Genomic DNA, 21,097 nt, shown 5'->3' with positions numbered 1-21,097 from the left:
CTGTTGAACCAGGTGGCTGCTCTTTCTACAAAGTGTTTGAGCAATGGAGGCTGTGGACAAGGAATTTCAAAGCCTGGTGTTGGTCCCTCCAGGTGCTTATGCTGAGAGCATGTACTACCCCTTTCCCTGCTTTTTGCTGTACTCTGATATAATGTGTGCATGAAATTCATGCTGTAGCAAGGAACTTATCCTTGCTTACGAAACACGGGAAAGACTCTGCAAGCCATATTAAGTCATAAATGTGCTCAGCCCTGATAGACTCACTTGTTTCCTGCTGCAGCTAACAATGGGGTTTCTTGTGCATGACCAAAATATTTCTTACCTACCGTAAAACCTTCTCATTCTAGTTCTGTTCAGAAATGTTACATTCCAGAGTGCCAGATTACCCAGCCTTCCATGCAGTATATCCTAGGCTGTACCAAAAATATTATAGTGTACAAACTTTGAGCCTTTATATTTTTGGAACTTAAGTTTAAGTTCTCTTATTTGGTTTTTTAAACTGCACATCAGATGTTTAAGATGAAAACATTTCAGTCAAGCTTTATAAACTGATCAACTTCACTTTTAAGGGATGTGCAAATTGTATGATGGACTTTCTGATGCATGTCAAACTGTGCCATTTGCCATATGGTCATTGAATAGCTAAATAAAAGTATTTTTTTGGTTGGCAAATAGTGAGTAATAAGGTTTCATTATTACACTTTAGGTGTATTATTGAGTGGTAGTAGTATTTTTTTTAAACTGGGAATTGTATGCCTTTAATATGTATTTGGAAGATGTGATTGTTATTGTTTTTTCAAATGTCTCTAAAGCAATGGTGCGTCAGGGAGATGAAAAACCAAACCAGGGGTTTGTTTTCCCCTTCCTTATGTTTCAAGGAACAGCATATTTGGCTAGCATGTATCAAAGCTAGATCTAGAGTTGTGAGGATAAATTGAGCAGAAGGTGCGCAGTTTAGGCAAAACCAAAGGCGTGTGAAGAGGCATAAAGGTGCTCTTAAGAGAAGATGCATGCAGAAAGTGACACTTCAAATTGTTGTCTGATCTGGAGATCAGGAGAAGCTTTAGTGGTCTCCTTTCGGTGGACTTTGGGAATGGAACTGACACTACAAATTTAAGATTGATGAATTTGACAACTATGATCAGATGAAAATTAAGCAGGCTGGTAACCAGGTGGCATCTCCGGTGTGATTTGTCTTCATCAGGATGCTAAGAACTTTTCCAGTAGTGCTTAAACAGTAAAACATAAGTGAATGGTAGTTGAGAACAAATAAATGTTGAGCTTACCATGGATATCTCTCCCAGCACACTATAAAAAACATAAATGGAAAAATGAGTGCTCCCTTGATGCTTCTGTTATTTTGTCTGGTCTCTTAACTTTCTCTCGAAGAAATTGTGGTTTAAGAATCAGCAGTTAACTGGAAGTTTTAAGGAAAAAAAAAGTTCTAAGTTTTCGTCTTTCTACTTGGTAGGACATGTTACAGGACAGTATTGGTCCTTATAGCTTACTGTAGAATGGCTTGTACTGAAGTTTGCTATAATTAAAAGATAATGCTGATTCATTTATACTTTCTGAAAGATATATATTTCCTGAGGGAAAGCTCTTCTTCTACAGTAACACTGACTTCTGCATGCCCTGGTCTTTCTGTCCCTTTTCATAACCTCTAGGGACAGTGCTAAAGGTGATGAGCACTTTTCTGACTGATAACTTTTTGCCTTTCTCCTTTCTAAAAGTCTATTTTATTTATTGATATTACATATTTGGATTATTCAGACATTGTTTGCAAGACATGACCAGGTCTTTTCAAGTCCAAGATTTTTACAGCACTCTTCTCACTAGAGGAAGAACTAACACATTTCAGTAAAATAAGTTTAGTGGCCCTGGGTAGAGGATGACCAGTTTCTTAGGTAAGCCCTAAGAAACTGGGAGAGTGATGAAAATGGACTTTCATACCTGGGATACTTTCAGACTTGGGATGGTTGGAGCCTTAACAAGGTCTGAGTGAAATCTACAGACAAAATATGAATGGCGATCAAAGACATCATGAAGGACATGTAACTTCAAACAAATAAATTAATCCAATATCAGTATTCATATTTGAAAACAGTTTTTTGGTAAAGTGAGTATCAGAAGTATATCTTGTCATGTTCAGAAAGCTACATAAAGCTTTGGAATCAAGTGCTGCTTTTTAAGGAGGAAGGCGAGAATACTGACATTAGGTTAGTGTTCTAATTCTTTATATCTTAAAACTCATGAGACTTGATTCTACAATGAACCAGGCTGGGAAAAGATAAATTGAAAAGTAAAACAAAGTACTACATGACTTATGATAAACCTGAGTACTGGATGCTGTGTTTGCTTTGATTAGTTTCTATTTAAAATTCAGGCAATGGCTGTCTCCACTGAAACGGTAGTGAAATAAAATGATTTCTAATATTTCCTGTCTTTGGTTTTATTTACAGATGACATGGCAGAGCTTCTCCTCGGGGAGTCCAAACTAGAACAATTTTTGAAGGAAAATACTCTTAAACAGAGTAGTAGTCCACGGGGCCCCCAGCCAAAACTGACTGAGGTCAGGAAACATCTCACGGCAGCTCTTGATAGGGGAAATCTAAAGGTATGTAAATCAGCCTGAGCAAGAATTAGAAAAGTTGAAATTGTAGTATTGAGGAAAGGTTCCTTAAATTGTATTTGGAGGTGCAGAAATTGAGGTTAATATCTGAGAGCATTTTCTGTCAGAACCTTTTGATGCTCTTAACCATTCTAGCCCTTCTTTTACTTAACTGTTGTTGTAGCTGCTACATCAACTTATCTCTTCTGTACTCAACACCCATCTTTTGAGAGATTAAAAGAAGCTTGTTTTACAGTCATCTATAACATTTTGTTTCCTGTGGTTTCTGGGAGTATTAATTTCTCTTCCTTTTCTTTCTTTATTCATCCATTAATCTTCTTTTTCAAGACATTTATTCTGCCCTGATACTTTGAACTCGTGTGAATTAAATATGTAGACTGTGGAACATATATCATTAAGTTTTGATGCCATGTTGATTTTCAACTGTGCTTATGGTGTTAGAGAAAACATTGGAGGGGTTGTAATGATAGGCTACCTTTAAATAGTTTTTTGTGGATTCCCCCCTACCTCAAGCTTCTCAAATATTACAGGGGACAGAATTTTGTTGGTTTGTTGCTCTGTTAGAAGAAATATTCTACATGAATATATACAGGAAACACATCTAATAATTATTGGAAGGAACTAGGTGTGTTTTCCGAGGAAAAACCCTTTCTTATTTCTCTTCTTTCTAGCCAGAATTCCTACAGGAAGCTAACCTAATTATGGCCAAATTAAACTATGTGGAAGGTGATTACAAAGAAGCTCTGAATACATATGCCAGAGTTGGCATTGATGACTTGCAGCTCACTGCAGTGCCACCGTACAGGCTACGGATGATTGCTGAAGCATATTCTACAAAAGGTATGATTGCTCTTTCCAGTATCATAATGTGTTTTAAAACTTAATTTATATCTTGTCTGAAGTTGAATTTTTTTAGTGTGAATATCATCAACACAGTAGTGGAGTACCATATTCATAGATGAAATAAGAGGATGGCTTGGGTCCTTTAAATTATTCAGAGTTTGTGCTAGGCTGACAGGACATGTACCTCAATTAATATTCTGACTGCACTGTCACCTGATCAAGTTTTTTGCGTGTGTGTATTTAAAAGTCCTTCTGTATATAAATGTCACAGTAACTGTTGCTAAATACTAAAAAGTTGCTGAAAGTTAAGAGTTACAAAAAGCAGTGCAGTTTTGTGGTTGCTGTGGGCAGAATGGAGAACCTTAATTCACTGTCATGCCTTTTACTGAATGTTAAAATGCTCAACCTAAGCTATGTCACATAACTAAATCGCCACTTAATTGAGAAAAGTAGTAATGTGTGACTTACAAGTTTTATTTTTGAAATTTTCTTACATGGATATAGTTTTTTAAAAACAGAAGTGAAGTTAATTAAAAAGTATTTTGTTTTTTACTGGTCTAGTATAATTGTAATGCTGGCCTTGTGTCTTAAGGTGGCAGTGCCACTTCAATTTAGAAAACTGTAATAGACTTCAAGCTGGGTCAGTGTGTTGAGGAAAGTGTCAGTTTGTATGCCAGAGGTTTATTAAAATTTACTGAGCTAAATGTTTGCTTTGGTCTGTTGTGTTTAAGCTTGGGTTGGGTTGCACATGTACTTTTTGTTAAGGCAAGAGGAGTGTCAAAGGCAGCAAACAATTTGTGAGAGACTTCAATAGTGTTAACTGACAACTGATCAAGGATTGTTTCTAATGTTAGTCTTGGAAGAGAGTGACTGATTTCCACCAACACAGTCCTCTAGTAAACGTTAGACAAGCATGAATCATGCTCTATAGAGGTGTCAAGGAAATAAGGGAAGTAACTGGTAGCAGAGACAGAAGGATGCTTCATAAGTCTGGTCACTATTTAGATCACAGTGGGAAGGGAGTATGTGGGGAGTTCTACATGATGTGAGTCTGCCCAGTTTTCTCACACAACATCTGTGTGGGCTTCTGAGCAATGTCTGGTTTGGGTACACTTCCACTCAGCCTTGTGGATTTTGGCTGGGTTTTTTTGTCTTGTATTGTTTTTTAAGTGTGTGAGGATGTCTGTTGAATTTGTCATGTTCTTTCCAGGAAAATGCAGTCTTGGACTTGATCAACTTTAAGTACCTAAATTTGCTTATATCTCCAAGGAATCCCAGTAATTCAACTGAATCTTTTCCCAGAGCTCAACTCTTTGTTTTATTTGACCTCATAAGGATATAAAATGGTTGAAACATAGTGGCATAAATTTTGCAGAAAATATTAATATTAATAATTTTACTTAATTTAAATATAATGTATGCAAAAATAGAAAAATATGTATCTTTTCTACTCTGGAATGTTTTGTTGGTTCAGATTTAGAGATTAAAAGAAGAGATAAGAAAACCAGCATATGAAGCCTTATTTATCTTGATTGGATTTTGCTGGTTTGGTCACTTCTACTGGGTGACTCGCTACCAGTTTACCTGAGCAAACCAAGCAAACTGTTGGGGTTTTGTTGTTGTTTTGTTTGTGCTCAGAAACATCCTTTTTTGTTTCCAGTTTAAATGGAATTGAAAGGGATCTTAAAGATCATCTAGTTCCAAACCCCCTACCGTGGGTAGGGGCACCTTTCATTAGATCAAGTTGTTCAGAGCCCCATCCAACCTGGCCTTGAGCACTTCAGGGATGGGGCATCCACAGCTTCTCTGGGCAACCTAACCTGTTCCAGTGTCTCACCACCTCCCATAGAGAATTTCTTCCTGATACGTAACATAAACCTGCCTCCTTTCAGTTTAAAGCCATTCCCCCCTGTCCTATCCCTACCTGCCCTCAGTCCCTCTCCAGCTTTCTTGTAGGCCAGTTTAGGTACTGGAAGGTGCTCTAAGGCTCCGTTGAGCCTTCTCTTTTCCAGGCTGAGCAACTCCAACTCTCTCAGCAGATTCATAAATTTTAATTTCCCTTATTCCCATGGTAGAAGATTGCAAGAATATAGTCCTTTGTATGTTCTAGAATGAGGTGGTAATCGCAGAGCAGTCTTAAATTTAGTATTCAAAGTCTAGACAGGTTAAAGTACTTAACAACTAAATAACATATGCTTCTACCCAGTAGTGTGCATTTATTTCTCACTCTCTTTCCCCTTCCGGCTGGATTCTCTTCTTTCTCCTTGTAAGAGTGGACTATAAACTTTATAGTCTGAATTTGGAGTCTCTTCAGAGGTGATTGAGGTTTGTAGCTATTACGAGTTATTCTTACAGGGATTTTGTGCTTCACTTGGATTTGTATTTCTTGTTGTAAGTTCAAGGATAACTGGATTATATAAAGATAGAACTCTTCAGGGTACGTAGACTTATTTCTTTGGCAGTCATAGCACCACGATATTTAGCAGTGAGGGACTATCTGCAGCTGTTTGCAGTGGCCCAGCTGCACTATGCAGTGCTGCAGCCTGCAGAGACAGTGAAAGGTACCTGCTGGATTTGCCCCATTTCAATCCAGTTCCAGTGGATTTGCAGTCTCGTATGCTGTTGTGTAGTGGTCTGATACTGCTGTTCTTACCACTGATAAAAGCATAGGGCAGATAACTAATGGCAGTTTTTAATTGCCTTAAGGTTTTTTTTCCTTATTTAAGGTGGGACCACTTCCAGGTGCTTACCTTCTCACTCAGCTTTCATTCTGTAACCTCAGAGATTGAGTGGGATGCTTGAGTTGACACGCTCCCTCTTCTACAGTTCTTACAGGGTACTTAAATGAGCATGTTGCACTGTAACTGTTGAGAGTTCCATAGCTCACAACAAGCCCTTGGAAATGACCTGCTTTCCTCATCTTGCTCTTGCATGAGGAACATACAAACTATGTCTTTCTGTTGTTCACAGCACAGGAAGATTCAGCATTCGTGTATGGATGCAGTGAAGGGCAAAATGGGTTCAGGGGCAGGTTCAAGCTAAATTTTGCTGGAGTGTTATCTAGTGATGGCTAGAAAGAAGGGGAAGAGGAACAGCACTAGTGACAATGATAGGGAGAAAGAATGGAATTGGAACGTGGAAGGGAAAGAGAGATCCCTAAAGATATGCTCAACTCTTGGGGAGACGTGTGTGTTTATGTATGTGTATATATATGTGTACATATATAAATATATGTTTGTATGTATTTATGTTGTTAGAAAGTAAGTTGTGAGAAAAATCCGAAGAGGGAAATTCTACCTCTTCAGACTCTCCAGAGTTGAGTGTGTGTGAATGCATTACTCATCAGGGTTGTTTGTATACTTCACTGCAAAATCTTCATTAAATTACAATAGTCTGCTTTACAAAAGTCTTTGTTAGGATAGTCCAGGAAATTTAGTGTCATTGCACCCCTGAAGTCTTCAACTTGGAATAACTGTGAAACCAAAGAACTAAAGCTATCTGCTGCTTGCAGCACACTCACAAAGAAGTCCTCAGATTTTTTATTGCATAAATGAGTTAAATGCATATATGTCTTTCAAAGAATGCTTTTAATTCGCTATGCTGTCTATAGCTTTAGTTGTGGACAGCCTGGTTATAAGACCAATAGATTTGTCAAAATGCAACGTTGTAGAATTTCAACAAAATTTCAAGAAAAAACTATCAAATTACCTTTGAAATGTTTTCTGTTTCCTTTACATGTGGCTCTTTGCCAGCCTGTGATGTGAAGGGAATCGGAGGGTCTCAGTGCCTGAGCGATGTTGGAAAGTGGTTCCTCTCTGTTGCTCCTCCTAGAGAAAGTGTTCAAAATTGTTAATGTGGTGATAAAGGCATGGCTGTATTTTATCAGGCTGAAGAGCTTATAGATAGATTTGGGTTTAGTTTTTTCCTGGCTTCTGGCAACAAAAAATGCTGCTAGTGGTGATGCATTGTGCTTAATCCTGAATTAGAAGAAGATGTAAGATGGTGTGATGAAAATTTATCTGCTACTGTGTCCGTTAAAACAGCAGGGAGTAGACTGGCCATGTGAATGCTCGATGCAAAGCCTCAGAAACTTGGTTAGAATAGGCCAGGACAGCACTGTTTAGATATCCCTCATGTAAAAATTGCGAGGAGATAGCTACCTCACGGTAGCTATCTGTGATATTTTCGTGCCTTTCTTCACCATTTCCTGAAATTCACAGGTTAAAAACAGAGTTGTAGGAGAGAATAATTTTCTTTTATGTAGTTAACTTTATGGACTAACGTACTTTTTTGACCTCACACTGAGTTTTTTATGTGTGTGTGTTTGTGCCCATAAAATACAGTTCTGATTAGACCTGGTGATTCCTTTACTTTAAGAAAAGAGCTAATTTTGATGCTATGCTTCTGAGTAATGGCTCTGTATGGGTATGTAGAAGGTGTTGTGTGGGATAGAATATTAATAAAATCATAGGTTTTATATTAAATACATAATTTTCAAAGATTCAAAGCCTTACTTGGAGACATTCAGGGGGACATTTAAAAAATATAATACAAAACATAAATTGAAAAGATGGAGCTTTTCAAATCAGTGGTCCACTTAGTATTTGCAAAAACATGAGAATGCTTATTTGGATCTGTTAGGGAGCTTTTCTCCCATCTGCTTGTAAATTCATTTGACACAAAAGCAAAGGAGAAGCATCTGATAAAACAATTTGCTGTAGCAAAATGCCTGTGGTTGGAGGTGCCAGCTTATTTCAAGATTGTGTGATGAGGGAGAGAAAAATAGGCATAGAAGGATGACATTGCTGAGGAAATGGGCAGGTTTGCATGACTCTGTTGTTCCAAAGTGTTAGCCTGAGGGCAGGTGTGTGAACATTGCTGGAGCTGATTCCCTGAAGCTGTTGCCTGTTAGTCACAGGAGCACATCATACCTTTTAGTATGAAGTTTTAAGGAGCAGTACAATAAAAAGATTTTTTTCCTTCTGCCACAAAAATAACCTGAATGTCAGTACTGGTTATTAGAGCTGTGTTATGCAGTTGGAGCTAAGCTAAGAAATGAGGCTGGGCAGGGGGAGGAGAAAGGCAGGACAGTCTTGAGATTGTGGTGGCAAGTCTTGGCTCAAAGTAAAATGTGGATTTTGCACATTTCTGGCTGTATTATATACTTGATATTTGAGTATCTATGTAGGAAGGACTACCTTCTGATAGATGGAGAAGGTTCCCTTGCTCAGGAGGTTAATTTTGTCTCTTTAGGGTCTATTTGTTCACTAGATCAGCTTAATTGGCAATGCTGATTGCTGAGACTGAGGAAGATCATGAAGAATTGAAATAAGAGAAGTTATAAATCCATAAAGAAGTAATGAAAGAGTGCCTTTGTCTGACTTTTCTTTTTTCATGTTAAGCATGTGTAAGTAGCTCCAACTTTTCGTACTTCCTTTTCGTACAAGACCAATCAGAAAAAAATTCTCTATATGCTGTTACCATACGGAAGCATATATTTAGAATCCATTTTAATGATGGCTGAAGTTAATATTCCCGTAGGGATGTGGCCTCTGGGAACAGGACAATTAAGTTTCTGCAAGTTTTCAGCAGTATATGAATGAGGTAATATACTGGAAAGCACACATAGGCATTATTCAAATACTGTACATGGCAGTGTCTCCTATGTTTCTAAGCAATTTTATTTGCTTGTGGAAGCAGGGATGAGATGCATGCACAGTGGGATATTGAGATGTTAATTTGGGGAGGTGCAACTTGTTAGGAATTCTTAAATAGCAAGTTTATATTTAAATAGGAAATAAACTTATTGAAATTTTAGGTAACATAACTCTGATACTGCTGTGTAAGTCAAAAGACATAATTGAAAAAATGAATTTATAATACTTAGCATTACAAATTGGTGACTGTAAAAATGCTTATAGAGGAATATAGCAATTTACGAGTCTGACATTTCTTAAAGTCGGCAACTTTGTAGACTAGATTTTAGTAGAGAATGTGTTTATAATTAATACAGTGTATAGATTAGTAGACTACTCCAGATATGTCAAGATGGCTGTTTTGTATTACAGTAACAAATTAAGTATGTGAGGGATGTTGTCTGTAAGTTAGACTGTGTTATTACAGAATTGTAGCCTTATTTCTGCAGACTGTTTTACATCTCATATCGCCTGTTTGAATAACTGTGTTTACATTTAGATGGTGTGCGTTGAGAAAGGTGACACTATCTTTACTGCTGCTGACCCATATTCAAATTTAATGTTGCATTTACCAAGTTAAATGATTGGCTATTAATTAGTTCTGTTTACAGAAACATGGAAATACTCATTAGGTTCAGTGGAAGTGTCAGGTGCATGTGAATTGCTACTCTGCAGTTAGGAAAAGATGCTGCGCTTAACTTTAATCATATACAATTGTAATGGGATCTTGTGCATTGCTAGCCTGTGTCAGCAGACACCAAGCAGTTCTTCATGGAAGAATGCTAAATGGAAGCTGGTTTAGTAATTATGCTGGGGATCTCTAGCCTCATTAGGCAATGGGTCAAGAACTCAGCTTGGGTTCTGTCCTCCTGTCTTGCTGTGCAAATGTTGCAGGCAGTTTCCAGACCGCTGCTGGGAACCCTGTGCCATGGATTCTTCAGACTTTCTCCATTAAAGCTTGTCTTTCCCCAGCCTGTGTTATGACTTCTGCTCTGCTGGAGCAGGGACTAGGGGGAACCCAGACATTTATCCCACTTTCCTCAGTGCTGCTTTTAGCTGTGGTATTTGAAATACAAACACTGAATTAAAATAATATGCTTCTTAATAAAATAGAATTCTTTAGGACTTGAGCAGTTTGGTGGTATCTTTTTCTTATTCTTAGTTTCTTCCAAATCTTTAGAATTTCTTCAGAATCCTTCCTTTGGCAGAGTGAGGGGAGGGAAAAAAATGTTGTGCGCAAATTAAAAATTAGTGATTCTGGCCTTTTTTTCTCATGGCACAGGAACATTTACAGCAAAACTGTAAATTCCATAGTTAAATCATCTCCTTTCTCCTGAGCGAACAGCTTCCTTGATGTCCACTCTATGTACTGGTGTGCAGCAATTCTGCTTTTTTTTGGGGGGGGGTGTGTCGGCAGAAAGATGTTCACTCACTCCAGGATCTGCAGCAATTATCAGTCCTTATATCAGCTTTTATCTTTTGTTTGAACTTTTTCGGCCCCTCTACAAGATGCTGGTCTGTCAAAGGGCTGTACTGCAGCAAGAACTGTCTGGCACATGGTTATGAAGAAACAAATGTGTGTGTGACAAATACTGATCTCTTTTGTTTAAAAGATATTGTAAAAGTCTGTTTTGTACTCTTAAGAAAATACAAAGATTTGAATTCATTACATTTAGAGGAAAAGAGTGACCAATTGTTTCAAAACAGTTATTTCAGATGATATTAAAAGAAATCCCAAAATATTGTTATGGTCTTATTGACTGCTTGGAGTAGTAAGTAGGTATTCAGTTCAGAAAAGGAGATGAGTATTTCTGTGCTATTTTATTTTCCCTTTTTTTGAGAAACTTCAAGACACTTAGAAGCCCTAGCATAACTATGGCATTAGAAAAGCTGTGCTAATGTAATGACATTGCAGTATGAGCATGTGTGACAAAAAGCTGTGTTCAACTCTGGAAAGTTTTGCCTGTGTTGCTCTGTGTATCATCTAGAATGGAATTTAATTCTCTGTAAGTGGTCTGTGTTTAAAAGAGTGGCTAGCTAGAGGAACTTCCCTTAAATTCAGATATGCTGGAGAAGAGGATATTGACCATTTTCCTGATGCCTTTTCTGGAAAATGTGTATGGAACTAACCATAGAGATCCTGCATTCTGACAGTTTTTGGGAGACCTTCCCACCCGAGTCTTGGCATAAGGGGATGGGCAGTTGAAGGTACTTGAAAAATCAGAGAAATTAATTGTTTGTATTTCCTTGGATAATCTGTAGCAATAGGCAATTCCTACTAAGATAGTGCATCTGCAGTAATTATGAAAGTAAGAGGTAGTATATTTGCCTATTATCTATTATTTTTCTCTTTTCCTTTATAATAATTACTTTGCAAATATCAGTAGGGAATTGAAGAGGGAAAAAAAACCATGCTTTGCTTTCTAAAAAAATTCTCTGCAAGCAAGTCACAATCTTTGATTGAAGACTTCTAGAAATAAGTCCTTCCCTGCAGTGAAATTAGCGGTGTTTGTTCTAAGTTCAGAAATAAACTGTGGGAGTTCCTTGACAGCAATAACTCATATTGTTCCAGTTTCTCTTTTAAAATTACTAATAAGTGTTTGCCATAGTCTGTATAATTGTTTCTTCTAAATACATAGGCTAAACATGAAGTTTCTTTAAAAGGAGATGAAAGGGGTTTTTGTGTTACAACATTTGGAACACTTTGCATATCTTATGGGGAAGACTAAGTGCTGTGTACTCCAATACACTTGGATTTTACATGCCCGGGTAAGGAAACCAGGAAGCAAACCCAGGAATCTGTATCTATTGAAGCAACTCTCTCTCTTGAAAAAATGTGTTTATTGACTTAAGTATAAAACAGTAGTTCACTGTTTTTCATCTGTCCTTGGACTTGCCTACTGGAAACAGTAGATAAACCATGGAGTCCATTATTACTTGTGGGCTCTAAAATTTATACAGGCAAGGTACTGGCTGGCGTCATGGATAATCCTCACATATACCATGCTATCGATGTGATAGGCCTTAGCCTTGTGGTTTTGTTGTGTTTTTTAAATTATCTCAGTAATGGTCTGTGTGGTAAGAGTAGTTAATAAAGATCTGAACTGTGCCGTGGATTCCCTTTTGACCTTAGAGTAATTTTTGGTTTACTCTGTATGGTGAAATGGGAGTGCTGATTGGTTTTCCTGCAGAACTTTCTACAGAAGACTGGTTTTCTGTTTGTTTTTTAACATAAAAATGGTTGATTAGCTACTTGCGTAGGACTTCTTAAGTATAGTTAGTTACCTGTTGTCACTGAGGCATCCTTTTTTTGGGCAGTGGTCAGTTTGTGCATATGTGGTGGTAGGGCCAGCCTGGTTTTCTATTTGTGAAAAATGAAATAGTTTACTTGGCATAACCTTGGCCACTGATTTGAGACTACAGACACAAGAATGCCACTTGGAATAAGTGATAAAACTGTCTAGTGTTTACTTTCTCAATATTTTACAAAATATGAGTAATTTATAAAGTTTTTGAAAATTTGAAGAAAACCTTTGCAAGTTATCATGTAATTTAAATGTCAGGAATATTCTTTTCTTGTCCAAATGCTGTTTGTTACTCTTCTGCTCTTTTGACAAGCAATTTTAGTTACCTTGCAAAACATGTAAGCTTAACTAGTATGGACTAGTATTCATTTCACTGCTTCTCACTTTCTTTTCCCTCAGGAGTCATCTTGCTTGATATCAGGACTAGATACGTATGAGATAAGTGTCCTCCCAGATTAAAACTGACCCAGTTTGTTGGAAGCTTTTATTTGAAGGTGGTTTTAACTGAAAGGGCTTAAACTTAAGTCATGAATATCCAAGTCATCTTGTGATACCAATTGTCATTATATTCCTGAATGCAGAATAAAACAAAATAATGAATAAAAATTAAATAAATCGGTAGCTATGACCTTTACAACAAATGCAATAATATTTTGTAGCAGTAATGTGTACCTATTTTCTGAATATCTCAAAGCAGTTTGTAAACAGTTAAAGAAATGCCTGCCTTTTGGGGGGAGAGTAGCAGAGATTCCTGCCTGGCAGGTGGGGGAAGAAACACAAAGGTGAGAACTGACTTGTCTGATTCTATGAGAAGTCTTCAGCAAGTAATTTAGGGCAATATGTGGAGTTTTTTTAACTTCATGTCTTTCTCAATTCTATTATATTACCGTGTGCTTTTTCTTTTTCTGGGGGGGCCTAATGTAATGATCCCTATTTTAATTAACTTCCATCATCTCTCAGTATTCTTATGAAGAAGTGGGCATTATTATGTGGTTGTTATTCCTGTGTTGCTGTGTGTATCTGTTTAAAATTAAATGGTACTTTTATGTACTTTAATACATTATTTGTTAAATTTCATCTGTCTTTAGGAAAAAAATTAAACGAGTAGTCTGGAGTGACTCAAATTTTAACCTGTTACAGAATCAGAATTTATTCAGGATTTTTCATCTAGTTAATATGTTTTCATTTTTAATACGGTATTGAATTGCAATTATTCCTTGAGTCATCAAAAGAAATACAGTGTGCAAACCATTCTGTTGTGGTCATTTCAGGATAGTTCGCCGAATAAAATTCCTGCTCCAAAGCGTTGCATGCTTAAAATATACGTACTTTCCTGGGTTGTAATAAACATACCAGAAAAATATAGTGAATAGTAATTATATGATAGAGTTTCTCTAAGAAAGAGTATTCTGTACTTCATCAAAGAACATTTAGAATTTAGTAGTTCCCTGCTGCATTACTTAAAATTTCTGGCAGAGCACTGAGGTATTTTCATATCTTAAAGAAAATTCTCAGCTGAAATGAGAGAATGCCCTTATAGTGAGTCTTTCAGATTTAAAAGATTATGGTCGTGGCCATAAAATATAAAAATAGAAAGAATAAATCTGAATCAAATCAACAAATAGTCAGTTGAGTTATATACTTCATATAGGGCATGATACCTCTGGGGCATTGGCTCTCAGTGTCATGGGAAAGGAGGAGTGGGGAGGAGTGATCTGCGGACCAGCTCTCTGGTGCTTTCGGTCATTTGACGTTTTTACTGCAGCTCATTTATTGTATTCTGTGGTCAGCTCTGAGATTGAAGGTTTGTGTAGGACACTGCAAACTTTATATCCAGTATCAACCTTACATGTAGATCTTCTTATCAGAGGGTCTGTTCAAGACTACTGTAGTAGCAGGATAACTGACTTTTTTCTGTAGTGTAATCTTGCTGTTTTGGGAGCTCTGACTTACTGTTAGTAAAATAACCTCTCAGATATTTGTGATTTGATTGAAAAATTGAAAAAAAAAAAGGCAAATTAGTGTTAGCTACTTTAGACTATATGCAAATATATTAAATTTTTAGAAGTATGTTAGGTGAAAACTATGACGTGAGAAAAATCCAGTGTCTGTTGTAAAACTCAGGTTTTGCAGGTTTTTAAGAGACAGACTACTTGTGTATTTGCCATGCTTTAGGGATATGTAGGTTTTGAAAAGTATACTGGATGTTATTTTTTTTTTAGCAGAGGGGATAGTGCTGGAGTCAGAATTTCGTCTTAATTGGATGTGTAGCTAGCAAATAGAGCTGTAGGTTATATGTTGTTTGTACTGGTAAAAGGGTGAATTGGAGAGTAAAGGTGGCCAACAAACTCTGATACAGACTTAAGGCATCCTCTCAAGCCAGAAATCTGTGTTTTTATACAAATGATATATACTTTTACAGACTAGTATTGAAACTTAATAGATGTTCTAAAATAATCTGGAGGCAACAGATATTGCGTAGTTTTGAGTTTATCCATAGAACCCCTCCAAATTACATATCTTCTGAAGTTAGGCTTTTCTTTTGTAATTGCAATGAAACATAGTGTCCCCACCTTGTATTGATTGACAGAAGTCCTGTGATAAACTATTCTCCAAATTGGATTTGTGCTACCTGGCATTCTACAGACTTCTGCCCAGTATATAACCATGTGTTTTGTTGTTGTTTTTAGTTTCTTCAGCAATGGATTCTCAAAACTTTCAACTATGAATTGAGAATACAGTCATTTAAATTATGCATTATATTAATGTGGGAGCAGTTGAAGGCACTTTATGATCAGCATTTACTGCTGACAAGCTAAAAGAATGACCTGAAATACATCTCTTAACACGTGGAAAGTGCTAGTTCAAATGCAATTCATTATTCAAATAAATGTAAAATGAGATAGTTGACTTGCAGAATATGAGCTGGTGATCTGTTGCAGATCATAAACAGAAGAGAATTTTTACTTACATGTAAGGGAAAACACCAAAGTTTTTTTTTTAAAGTATCTTTTATGAAAACCAGTAAATCTTTAATCTTCCCTGCTGAGTGCTATTGAGGCCTCAAGTGGAACCGTGTATCCAGTTTTGCACAGTGAGTCAAGATAGAGGTAACCAGTTGGAGAGTGTCAAGAGGAGATAAAAATGATTAGCTGTCAAGGAAGCATGAAAAAAGAAATGAGTGAGAATTGACATTCTTTGTTACAAGCATGTCTCTCTCTCTAGATGAATACTGAAAAAATGTTTTGTAAAGAACAGAATAATCTCTCTTTGAGGATGAATCGAAATAATAGTCTAGAGAGGGAGATCTAGACATGAGGAGAAAATACTAATTGAGAGAATAGTTGAGCTCTATAATAATTTACATATGAAGGTCAAGGCATCCCTATTGTCAGAAGGTTTTAAGAACAGGTTAGGCAAGTGTCAGAGGTTGGTTGATTCTTCGATCAGATGAATGGATTAATATTCTTGAGGTTCTTTCCAGCTCTTTAATTATCTTGAAAATAACTGTAATAGAAGTGACTTGTGTAGGATATATGATTAATTAGTAAGAGTTGTAGGGTTTATATCTGAGACAAGCAAAGATTATTTTTTTCCTTCAAAGTACCACATAATGTGTTTGTTGGATAAGGCCTGAGCAGAAAAGATGTACATGGCCTTGATGAGAGTGAGCTACCTCTTCTAAATTTAAGTACAAGAATTACACTGCCTAACACCTCTATTTCTTAAAATGCATTTGTTTTTATAGATGCTTTTGCCTTGCACAGTAAGTAAGTTAATATTACCTTGAGTGCCTTTATTCACTGTGCATTGGTTTCTATGATCATTCTGGAAAAATGAAGACAAATCCAGTGATGTAAAACTGGAATAGAAAGACACTAGGTACTTTTGTGGTCAATTGTCATAATGTCTTTTAAATAAAAATTGCTTAAAAAATTGCTGCTTCTTGATTTATAACTATTAATTGTTATTAAATGTTATTTACATAGTTATTAGTGTCTGTATCAGGGGACCATACCTTCATTTCCTTTGTTTCTTCTCCTGGCTAAAGAGGCTTAACCTGGACTATGTTTTGTGTATAATATTATATGACATTAGCTTATAATGCTTCATTTGAATTTTTTTTTTGCCTCCCAGGTCTCTGTCTTGAGAAGTTGCCAATTTCTTCCTCAGCTAGCAATCTCCATGTGGACCGTGAACAAGAAATTGTTACATGCTACGAGAAGGCTGGAGATATTGCTCTCCTGTACCTTCAGGAGATAGAAAGGGTAAGCTGGGGTGGTTTTCTTAATTGAAGAATTGTGTGGCTCATCTTTCATTGATGTGGTGTTACCAACAACATGGTAACTCAACAAAAACATGTCTGATATTTCTTTTCATAGGCCTTCAATGCACACCTACAATTGGACAATAAATCAGTGTGCCTTAATGGCTGTCTGGTAGCTATCCTTCTAGCTGTTATCTCATTCTGACCTCTTGGAAGACAGTGCCAGTAGGCTGAAAAGGCACAGAGCTTTGAGTTACTGTGTATATTCAAGATGCTGATCTGAGGCCTCTTGTTACCCTGTGGTAGTTCATTCATGCACATGGGATTATGGTGTCTTTCAAACACACATGTTGGAATATGTGTATTGCATTTATATACTTACTAGATTTTCGGGTAATTTGTAAAAAGAATTTAATTCAAAATGAAGCTGTGAAGATTGAAAATTAGTCTTGTTGATGCTTATTTGAAGCCAATAACATAATTGCACCTAAATTCTCTGTTATAAACTACTTGAAGGTAAAATTCAGACCTAACATTGTACCTGTCAGCAGGTACAATGATGTATCAGTGTGGTATCCAGAACAGTAACTGACAGCATTTGCTTCACCAAATAGGCACAATCCCCGGGCAATGGAAAAATCGTGATCTGATAGCCAGATAAACATAGGATTTTAAAATGTAGAAAAGTCTTAATAGTTCTATAAATTGAGTCAGGACAGTGTTCTTGGATTTGATAGCACATTTGTCAGTTTATCTCAGTAATACAGTCCTTACTGTATGTATATATGGCACTACAGTTACTGTCAAAATCCAAGGTACTAGATATGTAGGAGACTTGGATTTCATTGATGAAAGCTGTTATATTTGAACTTCTTAATGTTGTAGACAAGATATAACTTCTGGACAGTTCTGCAGAATATTAGGCAAGTTACTGCACCCTCCTTCCCTTTTACAAGTTATGGATTATGAATTATGGAAAGTTAAGCTTAGGCTCTTCATTTGGTGTTATTTTAAGTGTTTTTTTAGAGAAAAGAGAATTTGTGGTACCCTTTATTTCTAGTAGTTACACACTGCTGCTTTTTATTTAGGCTTAAAGATACCTTTGAAAAAAAGCAATACACTTGGGACTCTGTTCTTTGTGTTGTGAATGCTGTTAGAATGAAGTGAGCTGGCAATATCCATCTGACCCTCTTTTTCAGACCTATTGCTTATGAGCCTCGGGCCTGTCACTTAACAGGTGTCTTTGAAGGGGTTATAGGACACAGTTAGGATCATGCAAACAAAAGAAATGGGGAAGAAGACTGATGTGATGGGGAGAACAGTAATTCGCACTGTTTTTAAAATAGATACAGGTTTGTATTTTCTAAGGGTTTTTGTTTTGTTATTGGCTTTTAGTATCTGGTAGACTGTACAGTGAATATGAAGGCAAACAAAAGCTGATAGCTCTCCATTTTGACAGCATTCTTAATACTGATGTAATACAGTTAAGTTATTTCTAAATTGTTTTTTGGAAGTCACTCTGGAGGTAGCTTTTAATCTTACTGCTCTCTGCAGCAGTCTTTTTTAACCTGAGTTTTAAATTTTTGAATATCATCACCTCCTGCTAACTGAATAAGGTTGCAAATATGCTTCTTTATATTCTTCCCTTTTGTTTACCATTCTTCACAAAAATTTTTGAAAAACTATAATAAAATCTTGTTTAGGAGTATTTCTGCTTGGTGAATAAATTGACTTTAGGGGTATATCCAGGAATGAAAAGGGTGGCAATGGAGGTAAGGATAGAAATAGTCCACTAGCCACTACCTACAGATGGCAAACATTTCTCCAACATTAAGTATTAACTTTTGTGTAAAAGTACACAAAGCTTGATTTTTGGTTTTTTTTTCTAAATACATTTTTTCCCGTTTTCTTATGTTTTATTAGGTAATTAATGCCAATATACAAAACAGAAGCCCTAAGCCAGGGCCCACTGCACATGAACAAGAACTTGGTTTTTTCATGGAAACAGGACTGCAAAGAGCACATGTTTTATATTTCAAGAATGGGTAAGATTTGATTCTTCTTTTATTGTGTTTGCTTTTTTTTTTAGGTTTTGTATTTGTGATTTACTGGACATCATTGTTTGTAGCAATTGTGGATTCTGTAATCATGAGGTCTCTTATTAATATGAGTAGTAACATTTTGATTGAAATAGAAAGGCTGTCCATATTGTATTTATTTACATATTGTAAAATTATTTAATCAAAATGTATTAAGCAGAAAGCATTTTATAGTTTAACTTATTAAATGTAAGAACTTAAAATACCTTATTTTTAACTATTTGAAATTTATCAAACACTGTTAGAAAGTGATTGACAACATATCGAAACTCTTGATTTTTATAATTTTGATTTTATAATTTTTTTCCAAATCTCTTCAGTTATGACTTATTTTAACATTATGCTGCAGGATAAATGTACATGAAGATCAACAGTATGTATATGAGTATACAGTCTCCATTGTATCTGCTCTATAGATCCCTTTAGAGTCTGCATGGGAATTCCTTTATAATTTATTTTAAATAAGGCTTTCCTTAAAAGCCTAAAAATAAATGCAGTTACCACACAAAATGAGAAACGGAGTACAACTCTCCATTTTTAATAACTTCAAAACTTGGCACAAATGGTTTTTAAGTACATTTCTGACATTTGTTGAAATTACATAGTTAAAAAATTTGTTTGTGGGACTTCTTATTCCATTAGGAAAATGTGGTTTGATTGAAATATTGGAACTCTTGGTAGTACTGATTTGCACCAAAAATGTTTTTTTATTCTTTGAAATACATAAACCAGAGGTGAAGGAAATCAAGCAGTGTCTGTAAAGAGTTCGAGATTTTAATGTACTGATGGTAGGTTGAAAAAAGACTATCCAAGTTTTCAAAGTGTTTTGGGGGGCTTTCAGCATGGAAATGAAGTAGTGCTGCAATAACACATGATATGAGAGTTACACTTTAGTTCTGTTTTCATAATTTAATCGCAGGAGGAATGGAATGTTCTGAAAGCTAATTTTTTTCATTTACCAGAGCTAAAAATAAGATCTCTGTTTTCATGCCTGCACAAAAAATAAATAAAATACATGTATTGAAAAAATCCCTCTGGCAGTCATGGTTAAGAATAAGCTAAAACTTCCACAGTTTGAAGAATTTTGATGGAAGGCCAGGAATGGAAATGGTGCATTTAATCTGACATGTTGTGCATAAAAGCAATCAGCAACAGACATAGCAGATTGCTATTAATGAGGAAAACAAAAATTAACTGCACAAAAAAAGTCATGCAGTGGGTTGCTAAGGAACATGCAGCCCATAGGAGTGTTTTTCCTAGACCATAATCAGTTGGTCTGGTGTGAAGTTTGAGAGGTGATTGTAAAGGTGATGTACATTTTAATCTTTCACAGTGAAGCTGCTAAATCTTGTTAGCTCCTACATAAGCATATAGTCTTTTTTGCAGTCTTTAGTACAGTGATTCCTTGCAGTTTATAAGCTAATTACACATTATATATAAAATTTTTAATTCTTCTTCCAGTTTCATTGGCCAGTGATACTTTTTTTGTGGTATGAGAGGGAGCAATGTATTAGGAAAAATACCTCTGTGACAATCATTATTTTACATATTCCTGCCATTATATCCTTTAGTTTCCTTCTTTAATTCAGAGGCAATCACAATTCTTTCAATATTTCCTAATATGGTCATTGTTCCAGGCTGCTTATTATGTTGTTTTTAGGGATCCCTTTTTTATTTTTTTTAGTTTTAAACTTGGGTTTACCAGAACTGAAGAGAACTTCAAATAGATTTTTGCTGATAAGGACAAATTTAATTTATAGACTGCTTTTTAATACGTCTATTTTAAGGATGTTTTGTTTTGTTTTGTTTTTAAATGTGTTATCCCTCCTGATGTTAGGTTTGTAGAAAGTAGATTTGAGATCTTCCCATTAAACTTTGCAATGTACTTCAATTTTGATCTAAAATTGTAAAGATTATATAAACATTTTCAAGGAGAGGAAAGGTAGACATCTTTAATATAGGTAGTTTAGAAATGGAAGCGTTTCTTTTAAGTAAACTGATTTTTGCAATTGAAGCTGGAGATGTTGAAAGGGCAGGAGGAGACAGGGAACCACTAGAATTTTGACTGCTTATGAATGTTAAGGGAGAAGAAGAAAATTGTGCCAGTCTGTTTCTACGGACAGAGTGAACTGCTATTTGTATTGCAGTGCAGTGGAATCTCTGATTTGTGTCTGTTTGTGAAGGGAACCTGACAGAGGATCTGAGTCTGAAGTTAAATCTCCTGTCACCAAACTATAACCTGGCATTGGTGTGAG

General features: G+C 36.1%; 1 protein-coding gene across 2 annotated transcripts in view; it reads left to right on the top strand.

The window, feature by feature from the left end:
• The window catches only part of TTC7B (tetratricopeptide repeat domain 7B), a 138,019-nt gene that overhangs the window by 17,709 nt on the left and 99,213 nt on the right, over window positions 1-21,097 (top strand). For both annotated transcript variants that reach the window (XM_027739980.2, XM_039382669.1), the window contains exons 2-5: window positions 2,463-2,617; window positions 3,304-3,472; window positions 16,614-16,744; window positions 18,667-18,788. In XM_027739980.2, the coding sequence (XP_027595781.1) occupies window positions 2,463-2,617; window positions 3,304-3,472; window positions 16,614-16,744; window positions 18,667-18,788 (577 nt within the window). The remainder of the gene's footprint in view (window positions 1-2,462; window positions 2,618-3,303; window positions 3,473-16,613; window positions 16,745-18,666; window positions 18,789-21,097) is intronic.

This window comes from Pipra filicauda, unplaced genomic scaffold (genome assembly GCF_003945595.2).
Source record: "Pipra filicauda isolate LSUMZ 115617 unplaced genomic scaffold, ASM394559v2 scaffold27_size4233163_pilon, whole genome shotgun sequence".
NCBI lineage: Eukaryota > Metazoa > Chordata > Aves > Passeriformes > Pipridae > Pipra > Pipra filicauda.
This window is presented reverse-complemented; position numbering and strand designations above follow the sequence as displayed.